This window comes from Scardinius erythrophthalmus (genome assembly GCF_964197995.2).
Source record: "Scardinius erythrophthalmus genome assembly, chromosome: 3".
Taxonomy (NCBI): Eukaryota; Metazoa; Chordata; class Actinopteri; order Cypriniformes; family Leuciscidae; genus Scardinius; species Scardinius erythrophthalmus.
In genome coordinates, this window is record NC_138223.1 from 2,782,147 (window position 1) to 2,797,143 (window position 14,997).

The 14,997-nt window shown below is 38.5% G+C and overlaps 1 protein-coding gene across 2 annotated transcripts; it reads left to right on the forward strand.

Annotated features, from left to right (window-relative positions):
- The first annotated feature begins 2,177 nt into the window (after positions 1–2,177).
- LOC308688383 (uncharacterized protein) lies at positions 2,178–14,992 on the forward strand. Of its 2 annotated transcripts, XM_081361399.1 has the most exons (3): positions 2,178–2,416; positions 2,485–2,580; positions 13,522–14,992. In XM_081361399.1, the coding sequence occupies exons 1-3, from the start codon at positions 2,329–2,331 to the stop codon at positions 13,683–13,685; spliced, it is 348 nt and encodes a 115-aa protein (XP_081217525.1). In that variant the 5' UTR covers positions 2,178–2,328; the 3' UTR covers positions 13,686–14,992. The 2 variants fall into 2 exon arrangements, with proteins under 2 accessions (XP_081217525.1, XP_081217524.1); XM_081361398.1 differs by having other exon boundaries at positions 2,178–2,580.
- Positions 14,993–14,997: the final 5 nt, after the last annotated feature.

The window sequence follows — 14,997 nt, forward strand, 5'->3', positions numbered from 1 at the left end:
ATATATATGCTACCACTTGGTAATATTATAAGAAAACATGGAATTAATTTCCACTGTTATGCTGATGACACTCAATTATATATTTCATCACGACCCGATGAAAACAATAAATTATCTAAATTAACAGAGTGTGTTAAAGATATAAAATACTGGATGACATGTAATTTTCTGCTATTAAATTCAGATAAAACGGAGGTATTACTTATTAGTCCAAAAAACTGCCCACAAAACCTCTTACAATACAACTTTAATTTAGAAGGGTGTCCTGTTACTTTATCCTCTACAGTAAAAGACCTGGGTGTTATATTAGACCGCAACTTGTCTTTTGAAAATCATATTTCATGTTACAAGAACAGCCTTTTTCCACCTTAGAAACATTGCCAAGCTACGTAACATGCTATCTGTTTCTGATGCAGAAAAGTTAGTTCATGCATTCTTGACCTCCACAATTTTTTTCCCCCATTTGTTTTGTACTTGCAACATAAAGCAGCTGTTTGCACTTTGCTAATAAAACTCATGTTTCTAATCAATATTGTTGTTTGCAGAAAAGCAATCTAGATGGATGAAGTTCTGTGCTGCCGTCTTGAGAATCTGGAATTCGGGGAAACGTCTCTTCCAAAAATGTGCTTTTGTGCCATCGCAGGAGCTTCCACACACACCCAGTGTCGAGCGGACAGACCCGCCCAGCTCAAGTCCAGGCCGACAGACCCACCCCTCTCGAGTCCAGGCCAACAGCTCCACAGTCCCGCTCAACTTCATACAGACAGACAGTGAGTGTTTATTATTATCACTCTGATTCATCTCCATTTCAGCCTGATGCTTCTGGCTTTAGTTTAATCTCTTCTCCTGTTGGTTCCTCACCTGATCTCAGGTGTGTTTGCTGCTGAAATCCAGTCACATGCTGTAAATTAACATGCTAATGTGCGTTTTTCAGAATCCTTTAAAGCTCTTTATGAGGTGGGATGGATTGTGCAATCCAGATGCAATCGCAGGGATTATATGGGATTTCGACTCTCGGATAACAAACAAGTACGTTGCTTAAAATTTCCCCTCTTGTTTCCTTTTATCTTTAGTCTTTCAGTCCCGACATAAAAATCAGTGTTTACAGTTTTTTTTGTAAATAAATGTAAAGATTGTAGATTACCATGCGCACTAACAAAAATGGATCAGATTACTTACGTTTGCAACAATTTTCTTCATTTTTTAGGTGATCATCCGTTGTATTGAAAAGAGATGGTCTGAGAAGCTGGTGAAATTGGTAAGTTGACAACTTTATTCTTCATGAAATTCTCCAATAATCGTTTTATTAAATTGTAATTTGGTAATTGATACACCTGTATGAAGACAGTATAAGATATAAGCGTTTAGTTAAGGAGATTAGAGATTAGTTAGGAGTCAACTAACCTTCTGTCAATCTCTTTTCTTTAGCCTGATTTTCCCTTTCCTATGAGTCAAGAGGCAGCTGCAATGCACATGTTGCAATATCCTCCAACTAGCCCACACATCAGACAGTTATATGGGATGTATATCCTGAAAGATCAAGACGTCCTGGTTCTGGAAGATCCACATCATGATCACAGCATGATCTTGTTGGAGTTCTGCCGACGAAACCGGCAGAACATGTGAGTCGACTTCTCGCACACGGTTCCCTGTTGATGTGTTTGATGATGTTTTACTAAACACTGGAAATGTATTCTTACAGGTGCTTATGAACCACGTTCTGCGTTTGGCAGAATAGAGATTGAGAGGGATATGATTGAAAACATACACAAACTGCTGAAACTCCTGGTCTTACGAATAGAAAAATGGTCCCCAAGGAAATCAAAGGTGTCCAAAGGTGAGACCAACAACAAGAACGAAATGGAAATAACATTTCTAATATATAGAGCTCAGTAAAATTATTAGTGCCAATGATAAGCAAAAGTGTAAAACAGCGGATTGACAATGAATGTTTAGCAATGAAGAAATATTCATGGGAATCCAGAGAATATCACAGTAACAGCAAGAAATGCTGTGTTTTTCATGATACCTTACATTAACTACATTTCTCAAAATCTGTTTATGAGTGTCTACAAGTACAAACGTGACTAATCAACTGTCTTCTGAAAACTTTGACAGAATGCCGGGATCTTCGTCGGAAAACTAATCCCAGAGCGCCTCGGTGGATCACCTTAGATGGCATCTTACATCATAAGTGGTTTAAAAAGCCTTCAAAGAGAAGATAGTTGTTGTCCTTCCAAATAAGAGCGTTTTCTAAAAACTGAAAACTTACTGCTTACAGGAAGAGGCGATTGTGAATCAAGTGGAGTTTGGAGAATTCACGCTTTAATGGAAATATATGAAGGCTTATACAGAGTGCTGAAGGAGATGGTCGAAGGAAAAGGTCTTCTTGGGAAAAATACAGACTTGCCCAAAGGTGAGACCAAAAACAAGAACGAAATGTGTCTCTAGTATTACCTCTCTGATTAATGTTTCTGATGTTAGGCAACATTCAGAAAGTAAACATCATGCATGCAACTTTCCCCGAAGGAATGGATCGCAGCAGCTCAACAGATGTGTCTGCGCAGAACATCCTGACAGGTAACATTAATACAAATCATTACTCACCTGTATGAAATAACAGTGGGACACTTGGGGGTGAGCGATATCACAATATTCGATCGTGGACGATTAAAGGGTTCATATAATGCCATTTTTGTACAAGCTAATATGATTCTTTAGGGTCTAAATGAAAAGTTTGTAATATACTTTAATTAAAAACTCTCATTAGTATTGTAAGAAAACACTCATTTAACCTGGTCAAAAACAGCTCTGTTTTCAGCACGCCGTTTAATTGCATGTGTAGGGCATATTCCCAAAAACAAAACTCAGCCACTGTGTCTTCAGCGGTTCGGATTTAGGAACATCAAAATGACTGCTGTGTTCCTTATAAGACCCAAGAACAGAATACCACAATCGCAGACGCTATTCTGCTCATAGACAGTGCTCCAGTGTAGTGTTGCACGGTGCCCCGATACTTCAAAAGTATTGCGATTCTCAGAAATTAAAAACGTGAAGATTGCTAAATTTATTAGTATCGATACTTCTAAGAATGTCCGCGTTCCAGATTTGTAAGGCCGGCGACACACTGGATGCGTGGCGTCTCAGCTGCGTGGCGTGTCTGTTTTTATTTCGGCTCCCTTCTGAGGATAATCCGTGCGGTTTTGTCGTAAAAATATACAAATTTAAAACTTTATAAACTAAAATAGCTGGCTTCCGGTGGCGGTCGGTGCGCGTTCACAAAGATGAATGCGTCGTGACGCAGAACGAACGTGACAGCGGAGCCAGAGAGCAGAGCAAAACAAAACTCAACGTTCGTTCTACGTCGCGACGCTTACGCTACGTCATACGCCAGCATTCATCTCTGTGAACGCGCACCGACCGCCACCGGAAGCCAGTTATTTTAGTTTATAAAGTTTTAAATATGTATATTTTTACGACAAAACCGCACGGATTACCCTCAGAAGGCCTTCGTTTATCCCCCTGGAGCCGGATGGATTATTTTTGAGAAGGATGCATGTTCATTTTCCGACTTGAATCAGCTGGACCCCATTGCTTCACATTATAACCACTGAAAGATCTAAGACATTTTCTAAAATAACTGAAAATGTGTTCGTCTGAAAAAAGATTGACGTATGCATCTCGAACGGCTTGAGGGTGAGTAAATCATGGCTTAAATATCATTTTGGGGCGAACTATCCCTTTAACAGGTTAGAGCTTGCACACTGCCTGCGTGACGCGCGCACGAGCCGCGTGGAAAACACGTGCATGCTAGAAATAGAACCGACGCCTATTTTTCAAGCGTGTTGGAAGCGTTTCCAGGCAAAATAGAATAGGATAAGATGTTTCTGTGTCATTTTGACACGAATACATATTAATAAATGACATTTTGATGTTTGAAAGTCTCTAGGTTAAATGTAATTTAAAAAAAAAAATATTATCGATTTTCAAATACTACACCTCTCAATACAGAACGAAATATTTTATAGCCTATTTTGCCGTCAACACTGCCGACGTTGTCTTTGCTGCTATATATTTATGTTTAACATGAAGTATAGGCCTTCCACATCTCTCTCCCCATATGTCAAATATATATCACCTTTGAGGCTTATCATATGTTACCAATATTAAAGGAGTCATAACCTAGTATTACCTTGGATACCCAATGCTCTATTATAGTCTTTCAGGCCCTTCTAAAAAATAAACGTGGAAAAAAAATAAACACAGAGCTCCTCAGACCCTTATTTCTGAAGGCATTATTGTCTCGCGAGATCTGATGCGATATTTTGGCTGTCGTGGACAGTCATTTTAATAATGCAAATGAGGGGCGTGTTGATTGGTGGCTGGAAGGAGGGGGATTGACACCGCAGGTAACGCTTTAGCATATCATTCCAAAATGACATCATGGCGCAAGTTGTGAATGAACCCGACCTGGCCACGACCGGCTTCCCGGCCAGTGTATAAGCGTTAATGAGTTAACTGAGACCATGAAAGCGCGCTAGGGGGTGGGAATCTTTTACCCAGGGGCGGCTGGCCAATAGAGGGCGCTAGGGCGCCGCCCCCCCATGAGCCAGACCACAGTTTATGAGCCACACTCATTAAATAAATAAGTAAATACATACATAAATCATACATACAAATTGTCAGTATTTGTGTTTAAGATATTAAATACACCCAGTATATGTGAAAAAAAAATGACAGAAATTAAAAATGTCTGCTTTTTCAACACGTCTCTGATACAGCTCCTCTGCAGATATATTTATTTTATACACAATAAGTCAATTTTAGCACAACAGTTGCTTTTAAAGCATTAATTAACATTCTTTTGCCTGTAGTTTTCACTGTTATGCCGACGATACTCAGCTCTATATTTCTTCACGCCCAGACGAAACTTACCAATTCACAAGTTTAATGGAATGCAAAGCTGATATAAAAAATTGGATGACTTGTAATTTCCCACTACTTAACTCTGAAAAAACAGAAATTCTAATTATTGGACAAAAAACTTCCTCACGTGTTAACCTAGAATACTGTCTAACACTTGATGGCTGCTCTGTCAAGTCTTCGTCATCGGTTAGGGACCTGGGTGTGCTCTTTGATACCAATCTTTCATTTGAAAGTCACGTGTCTAGTATCTGTAAAACCACATTTTTCCATCTTAAAAATATGTCTGAATTATGCCATATGCTCTCATTGACAAATGCGGAACAATTAGTTCATGCGTTCATGACCTCAAGGCTAGATTATTGTAATGCTCTACTGGGTGGTTGCCCTGCACGCTTAATAAACAAACTACAGCTAGTTCAAAACGCAGCAGCTCGAGTCTTACCAGAAGCAGGAAGTATGACCATATTAGCCCGGTTCTGTCAACACTGCACTGGCTGCCTATTAAACATCGCATACATTTTTAAATATTGCTGATTACTTACAAAGCACTAAATGGTTTAGCTCCGCAGTACTTGAGCGATCTCTTAACGCATTATAGTCCTTCACGTCTATTGCGATCTCAAAATTCCGGCCAGTTAATAATACCTAGAATATCAAAATCGACCGTTGGCGGTAGATCCTTCTCCTATTTAGCGCCAAAACTTTGGAACAGTCTTCCTACCATTGTCCGGGAAGCAGACACACTCTGTCAGTTCAAAGCCAGATTAAAGACACATCTCTTTGACCTAGCATTCACATCATACATTATAGACTTCTATAATTCAATGTTAGGCTGCATATATTAGTTCAGCCTCTTCAACCCTCTTCAGCCTCTCCCTATGGAGGATCCTTTTACCACTCTACAGATAAAGCGTTTTCGGGAATTTCGTTTCGCGTACTTACCCCGAAGTGATAAAATAAAATTCTGTATCTAAATTTATAAGGAAAGGCCAGTACTTTGTTCAGGCTTGGTTTGTAGGGAATTACAAACCTGCGCACATATATTGAAACGCACATAACTATAGAACCAATTCTTAATGTGCATGTGAACGCCATCAGCGTTTCTCACAGGTTCGCGTTTAAAGTCTGTGTAGAGAGAATGGTGTCGTCCTAGCGGACCCTAATTTAATAGCAAATGATCGTTGCGATGGAAGCGAATCAATCAAAAATAACTTTAGCTGGAAAATAACTTTATTAAAGAACCGCTATAAAGCCAAAACAATCTCTGTTACCATAAATTATACGCTTATCTCTGTAAAGCTGCTTTGAAACAATCTACATAGTTAAAAGCGCTATATAAATGAAGATGACTTGACTTATCATTGCAAAGTGGTCAGGGTAATGTCTTGTGTTTATTCCACAAGACTTATGGGTAAGCTGTTTGATTTATATGCATACATACAGTAATAGACGTGCCAGGCGCGAAAGCTTGTCAGGCGTAGCAACAGTAACTAAGGGAGGGCGGGGCTTAGCGAAGGGTCATTTGGGTGGGGAGAAAGCTATGCAATAATCAGAAATATTATATATATATATATATATATATATATATATATATATATATATATATATATATGAAGAGTTCAGATGCAAAAGCCTCTAAATGCCATCTGAAATTTTCTTATAAAATGATCATTTTTATCAAGCTCGTATATTTAAATTCAATAATTTCACTTAAATGGCAATGAAGATTACCTATTAATTATCATTTAAGTGAAATTACTGAACTTAAATATACGAGCTTGATAAAAATTATCATTCTATATGAAAATTTCAGATGGCATTTAGAGGCTTTTGCATCTGAACTCTTCATATATATATATATATACACACACACACACACACATCTTAAGCAAAGTAGGCCTAAGTAACAAATGTGTACAAAGTTGCACAAGTTAGGCTACAAAGATACAAAATGCAATACGTCACGTCATGCGCAGCGTCTCCTCCAGTCGCACGCATCACTCCGGGCCGGCTCGGCTGTGCTGTATTGTGCTGTATTGTTGCAGTGGTCAAAAGCACAGGGTAATCAGTCCAAACAAAGACAAACAAATCCAGAGGGTGAGACAGGAACGGGAAAACCAGGACACAGGCAGATAACAAAAACCAGGAACGTGAAAAACAGTGGAAACGCTCAGAAATGCAGTGTCACACGCACAAGACTTCACAGGGAATGAATGTGAAAACCAGGCTTTGCGATCCATTCCATTCTGAATAAACAAACAACGCAGTTGTTCATGCTTCGTCCTTGTTGCATTATTCATTAAGATAACTCTAAACAGATTTCTGTAGTTCAGACAACTCTGAATTGTAGTTGAGAACGTCAGTCATTTTCAGATTGTTAAGCAGTTCCTTGGTCCGTGTACTTTTTGATCATTTCATTTCCTGTTTGGAATGGAATAACGAGAAATGAAAACAAGCTCGTTTATTAGTTTTTTAGTTTAGTTTAAAAAAACGAAAAATGAGATTTTGGCTCTATTTTTCATTTTTCGTTAGTGGTTTACAAATCGGTTTATGGGCTCTATTTCATTTGCACACATGGGCGGCGCTGAAACGCCCCTTTCATCTGATTGGTCAAACCGCTCCGCCTTCAGTAAGCTACGAGCTTTTCTTTCTGTACAGGCAGAATAAGAGTCAGTACGAGTGCGGCACAGACAAATCATACACTAATAAAATAATATGTCTGAAACCACCACTCACTGACTGTTAAATACGCACAATATTAAGCAGAATATGTTGCTGCTCACGTATTTCGTGCTGCAAGCGACCCCATTATTGTGAGCCACAGTATATGACAGATTATTTTAGCATTATATATTTCCTTTTGATACATACAGTGCATATAGTCCCGTCTCTTTGGATAAAAGGGAAGTGGAAATAAAAATCGATGAATGTCCGTAACATTTACCATTTACATCAAAGGGCAGGTAGGCGTGTGTGGCGTATAAATAATTTTGAAAATTGAATAGAAATAAAGATTATATTTATGATGTGTAGCCTACTCCGTTCACATGAAAAGAAAGAGACAGAAAAGAGAGAAGCTAGAAGTGAACGTAGCCTACATTAATAGGCCAACTGACAAAATTAGCAGGGTTTGGGATTAATTAAATCATGTTGGTTGAAGAGCACGGCATACCTTTAAAATGTTATTAGTTTTATTATAAAACTAATACAGTTTTTATTACATACTGAAATGGTCGATGTTTCTCTGAGTTTTCTTTATTATGTTGGCTTGAAAAAGCCAGCAGATATTTAAACATTATTATTATGTATTATTATTATTATGAGAAATAGAACTTAAATGCATCACCAAACTCAGCTCAGACGTTCAGACTGGTCTGACTCGCTTATATATTTTCTAACTAGTAACTGGTCAGACTGACTTTCCCAAAAAATCCATTGACTTGCGTTATCTGAGCAATGAAGGCCGTAATACTTAATGCTGTCCACTAGAGGGGACGACAGGATAATAAGTGTTTTCTACTCTCTTTCCCTGTTTGCATCAGTTTAAATGACAAATAAATGCCATCTATCTATCACAGACCATCTTTTTTAAACTGTTATTTAAAATGGTGGTCTGCTATATTTCACAAAGGAAGCCCATTTGTGCGGCCATTGGCGTTATATGAGAAGTATATTATTCTGAATAAATTATCATATTATTCTGAATATGAGCCTAATGTAAAATTTGCTGTCTTAAAAATGCGTTTTGATCAATGCAGTTATTCCAGACGTCTCCCGGTGCTATATTCGTATTGGAATGGTGTGATTACAGATTCTGAACAGATGTTTTACACAGCAGTAGGCTATATTCCCATTGGGTTGTTGCGTTTTCATGTTTTATGGGAAGTTTAGACATATTTTTTATACTGTAACTGTGTTATAACTAACTCTAATGTAACAGTTATGGGTAGGTCATCTACGGACATGTTACAGACATCATGCCTATTATTTGATTTTTTTTTTCACTTCCCTTTTATCCAAAGTGACGGGACTATTTGCACTGTATTTATCAATGGGAAATATATCATGCTAAAATAATCTGTCATAGCCTATAGCCTACTGTGGCTATTATTGGGGTCGCTTGCAAGTCGCAGCAGCACGAATTACGTGAGCAGCAACATATTCTGCTTAATATTGTGCGTATTTAACAGTCAGTGAGGTGGTTTCAGACATATTATTTTATTAGTGTATGATTTGTCTGTGCCGCACTCGTACTGACTCTTATTCTGCCTGTACAGAAAGAAAAGCTCGTAGCTTACTGAAGGCGGAGCGGTTTGACCAATCAGATGAAAGGGGCGTTTCAGCGCCGCCCACGTGTGCAAATGAAATATCGAGCCCATAAACCGATTTGTAAACCACTAACAAAAAATTTAAAATTGAGCCAAAATCTCATTTTTCGTTTTTTAAACTAAACTAAAAAACGAATAAACAAGCTTGTTTTCATTTCTCGTTATTCCATTCCAAACAGGAAATGAAATGATCAAAAAGTACACGGACCTTCCTTAATGCGATGTCAAATCATATTTATAACCGAAAGTAATAACAAAAATAATAGAACATATAAAATGACAGAAATAACATGAACCAAAGTAATAATAACTCACTGTCATCTAAACTGGAGAGATCTGGCACAGGCGGCAGCTCTTGATCCTGGAGGGACCTGGGAATCACAGAGACTCCAGATCTACTGGATCTACTGCGTCCGGCATTTGCTTGATCCTGGAGGGACCTGGGAACCACAGAAACTCCAGATCTACTGGACCTGGCCTGGCAAACACCCCCAGTCATTATCTGCGTCCGGCGTTTGCTTGATCCTGGAGGGACCTGGCTCACACACCGACTCATGATCTGCAGGATCTGCGTCCACCGATGGCGTGTTCTTATTTGCAAATGCACAGTTGGAAAGAAAATATATTTATAGGAACATTTCAGCAGGCTCAAGATAATTAATAGAGAGATCATTATTCACTGTTTTAATCAATTGACAGCTATAAAACATAGCGATTATAATCTGCATTTTCATGTGTGGAGGTGCACTGAACGCTCTAACCGGAAACTCCCGATGTGTACTAACTAGAACGCAGAAGTAGTTGTGCAAGTAGTCCATTGACGTGCTACATGTAAACGATATTATTTGTATTGTCCTGTAAAAATAATGCTGTTCATTTAAATTATTCAGCCTTTATGAGCAAGAAACTAATGCGCAAACAGCAATCTCATCGTTTTGATTTCAGCAAATCAGTTTGAGCGAAATCAGCAAATGCAGTGATTAATATTCATGAACCCGGCAGCTCATCAATCCTTAGTGCGGTTTATATTCTTATATTCTACACATTTGTCAATCATCCTGGATTGCTATTTGGGGAATGAACCAGCGCTATGATCGGTCGAACTGATTTGAGTACAGCGCGTGCACCAGGTTTTTGCGTAGTTTAGAGTGACATTTACATTTTACATTTACATTTACATTTATGCATTTGGCAGACGCTTTTATCCAAAGCGACTTACATTACATTCAAGGTACACATTTTACATTTTATCAGTTCTTGCTTTCCCTGGGAATCGAACCCATGACCTTTGGCGTTGCTAGCGCCAACGCTCTACTGTTTGAGCTACAATAACAACTAAAGCCAAATCGTACCAGCGTACTTTGAGGTCAAATGCGTACAGGTTGGCAGGTCTTAGTCTGTTCTATCTCAAATAATGTCTTTTTGATTTAACGGCCTGAATTGATTAAACAAAAACAAAAAACAAAAACCATCTATTTTTCTTACTTTTTTGGCTTCTTCCTTCTTCCACATCAGGTATGGCAGGTTCTCTGTCAGGCAGCCTTTTGATGAAAAAAAGGCATATTTACTGTTAAATTGCAGTTGCAGTTTCTGTTAATTTGTTGCTGTTACTATGACATGAACATTTAATCACTGCTAACATTCATTATCAGTCCCGTGTTTTACACTTTGCTCATTCGTCATCAAGGTTTGACAGTTATCATTTTACTATCACTTCATGTGTCAGAGCTTTATATGTTTTCCAAGCAATGTTATTTCCACATCGTTCTTGTTATCGATCTTACTGTGTCCATAACCTTCCAGTACTACTACAGCTCTGTAGCTCAAGCAAGCAATACATTTCCAGTGTTTAGTAAAACATCACCAGTCATCAGCAGGGATTAAAGTGAAAAAAATTCTTATGACTGAATTTTTTTTTTAGGCCAAGTCATATCATATTCCTTTAACTTTTTAAATAGTCGAGACCAATAGCATTTTAAGGGGAGATGTTTAAAGCCGCTGTAATATTGCCAGTAGGCGTATTTTAAAAGCTATTTTAATCAATGAAAACCAGGCAGGGAGCATACTGTAGAGCATGAATGGTAGCATTGTGACTTGCTTCTGATTGATGGCGACCTAGCACTTTTTTTGCCATTATTGCCATATTGAAGTCTCCTATGACATACTGTGCAAAGACATGTACCTGGCTGTTTGATTTTTTTTAGTCCACGAACTAAAAGGCTTGCCATTCTCCCCCCATTTCACTAAGCCTTCCCCTTTACTTAAATTTTCGTTAAGTAAAGGGGAAAAGTAGCCTACTTGTGTGTGTTAACAAATTTTGTGTAAACGTGTTATAAATTGCCTATATATAATATATATATATATATATATATAGGCAAATTATAACACGTTTATACAAAATTTGTTAACACACACAAGTACTTTTCCCCTTTACTTAACATAAATTGTAAGAATATGACTAATAGTAAAGACTAGTACTAATAAATAAACATTAGGCCTATGCTAAAGCTATTAAATAGCAGTCCCAAACTAGTTTTTGTTAATACAATGTTGGTATGAGCCACTACAGTCATTTAAAAATATAAAAAATATCACAAAGAAAAATAGTGGCATTTTGGGGTTAATGACACGACAGTTACCATGGTGAATACACAATATTAACAATAACTGTTAATAAAAAATGGAAACTGCTCCTGGTGAACAGAATGAAAATCATACCTGCATTACTTTTATTTCGTGTAATTTACAACGTAACGGCGTTGCATGCTCGTAGTTTCTTTTGCACTTGATCAGTGGCGATACAGCGCGCGCCGCCACATTTGCGCGTGGAATTGAGTGTGCGCTACGAGAACAGGATAACGGCTGACAGGACAAGAAAGTTTTCTGAGGTGAAAAACTTTATTTCAGCGCACACTTATGTCACTGCCTGGTAGATATATCGCCCAGCCCTACCTGCATTATAAGTGTGTCACATATAGTTCTACCTCAGCGCTCAGCTGTAGCCTGACATGCTCTTTCCGTGAGCGGTAATTGAAAAACCCGGAGTGGACCATGAGCGAAGTGATTACAGAGTGCTTAGAGTGGAGAGAGGAACGTGCTTTTGCTCCACTCCAGGCTTTGATCACATCCCCCTCAGCAGGGTGAATACACCTCGTCTTTCCTTAATTTAAGACTTATTCAAACTAAAATTAAGACATTTATTACAGTATTTGAGAAATGAAAGCCTATTTACGGACTTAAAATTATGAAAAGTGAATTTAAGACTTTAAGGACAGACTGGAACCCTGCAATAAAACGGAAATCCGTCATAATTTGCTGCAATTAACGGAAATCCGTCGTAGCGACGGAGAACTTTAATCCCTGCATCAGTGATCTGTGTTCAAAAAGCCAACTCACCTCTTTCGATGTATTTTTCGGCAATGTGTGGATATTTTATATGCAGGTGATCTGCGTTGATCAGTACTTCTAGCATGGGTGTTGGGTATTTAAAACCCTTATGGGGATGGCTAGTGCCTACGTCATCGTAGCCAAATACGTCACTTCCGTGTCCAAACCGAATTGGGCTAGAATGGTGCAGTGCTGTGTCCCAAGTTGTAACAACAGAAATGATGTCAATAAAACGATTAGTTACTACCGCTTTCTTTTGGATGACAACGAGAAGAGGAGATGGCTTAAACTGATACGGTAAGCTGGATATCTAACCATGAAAAATACATTTAAGTGCGGGCTAGCGCCAGTATTTGCGCTAAACGTTAGCCGAGATAACGTTACCTGTTGCTGTTAACGATGGAGTGGGGCCACATAAAATAATCGAGATTAAAGTCATTATTTACGGGAATAAAGTTGCCATTTACTAGTTTAATGTGACTGAGTTTAAAGTCGTTATTTATGAGAATCAACTAACTTAGCTAGTTATTTATGAAAAGTCATATTGTAAGATATTAAACTTTTTTACAAAAAACAAACATTTTACAAGAATGAACGAGATTAATTACGAGATATACGTAATATTTTACAGAATTAAGTCGTTTACAAGTCCTTTTTTTAGATTTACGTGACAATTTACCAGAATAAAGTCAGTATTTACATTTTTGAGAATGAAGCCATTAACAATATAAAAGTCACTATTTATGTATATACAGTTGCCAAATTGTGTTGCTTTTGTGGAACAGGGGTGAGAGGGACAAGGGTTCTGCACTGGCAGAACCTACTTCTTTTTGTTTATCGCCACAGAGTTCTTTATGTAATGTTTTTTTCTTTTATCCAGGCGTAAAGATTTCACACCTAACTACAACTCAAGGGTCTGTGGATGGCATTTTCCACATGGCAAAGCAGCGGGGCCCACACGGTTTGCCTGGAATGAGGGAAAGGCTTTTCCTCACATCAGCCAGCCGACCAAACGGCAAAAGAAAATGCTCCCGGCGACTGTAGAGGACGAAGGAGGAGCTGAACCAGGCCCAAGTCACCTTGACACTGCTCAGAAGACCCCAAGTAGTTCAAGTGTTTTGGTGCTTGAAATTGAGAATAAGATGCTCAGAAAAGAAAATGACAAACTGAAGAAAGAATTGGAGAAACAAAAACAAACATTTTCATTTAGTCAAATATCCTCCCACCCAGACATAGTCAACTATTACACTGGCTTGCCAGATGCTGCCACAGTCTTATTTTTGGAGACCCTTCTTTCCAAATTTGATCTCCAGTATCACTTTGATTGGAACGTCCAAAAAATGCCCTTAATCGATCAGCTGCTCTTGACTTTGATGAAACTCCGACTGAATTGTGGTCTTGTTGACCTTTCTGTGAGGTTTAACTGCTGCCGGGCCACAGTCACCAACATCTTTATCACCATCTCCAGTGCCCTGTATGACATTTTGTATGTCGGCATGATGGAAAACAAAATTCCTTCCAGATTCAAGAACCAAACCTCCCTGCCACATTGCTTCCAACCATTTCCCAATTGTCGGATTGTGCTCGACTGTACTGAAGTACCTGTGTCCAACACAGAAAGTTTGGACACCCAAAGTCATCTGTACAGTCATTACAAAGGAGGTACCACGCTTAAGGCTCTGATTGGTGTGGCACCTAATGGATTCATTACCTTCGCCAGTGACCTGTATGGTGGAAGCACATCGGACAAAGCAATAACAGCAGACTGCGGAGTACTTCAACAGCTAGAAGCAGGTGACATGGTGATGGCTGACAAGGGCTTCACTATTCGTGACATTTTACCTGCAGGTGTTTCACTGAACATCCCAACATTCCTTGTCAACGGACAGTTCACAATGGAGGAAATCAACCACAACAGACTTATTGCCAGTGCAAGAGTTCATGTGGAGCGTTCTATTCAGCGCCTGAAAACATTTCACATTTTGTCATACATTCCGTACCAGTATAAAAAGCATGCAAACAAGATACTGAAAGTGTGTGTTTCTCTCACAAATTTACAGACACCCATCCTCCGTGAAATAGCATGAATTTCCTCTCACTGTTTGCCACAATGCCATCATCAGCATTGAATTTTTCTTTAACTGTATTCCATATGAACTGTATCAATGTTGTTTTTTACTTGCTAATCAATTTTCCTAAACTCACATGTTAAATGTTATATTTTTTTAAAGGTTTGTTATACATATTATCAACACAACTGTGTTTGATCCTCCATAAGCTGAATGAATAATTTTGTTCCGTTTGACAGCCTGGATGCAACTGAAGCTGAACAAGACAATTAAAAAGTCTTCACACT

What these genes read in the sequence shown, in the direction of transcription:
- LOC308688383 (XM_081361398.1), top strand. Translation starts at nt 13,667, where the DNA reads ATGCTCCCGGCGACTGTAGAGGACGAAGGAGGAGCTGAACCAGGCCCA.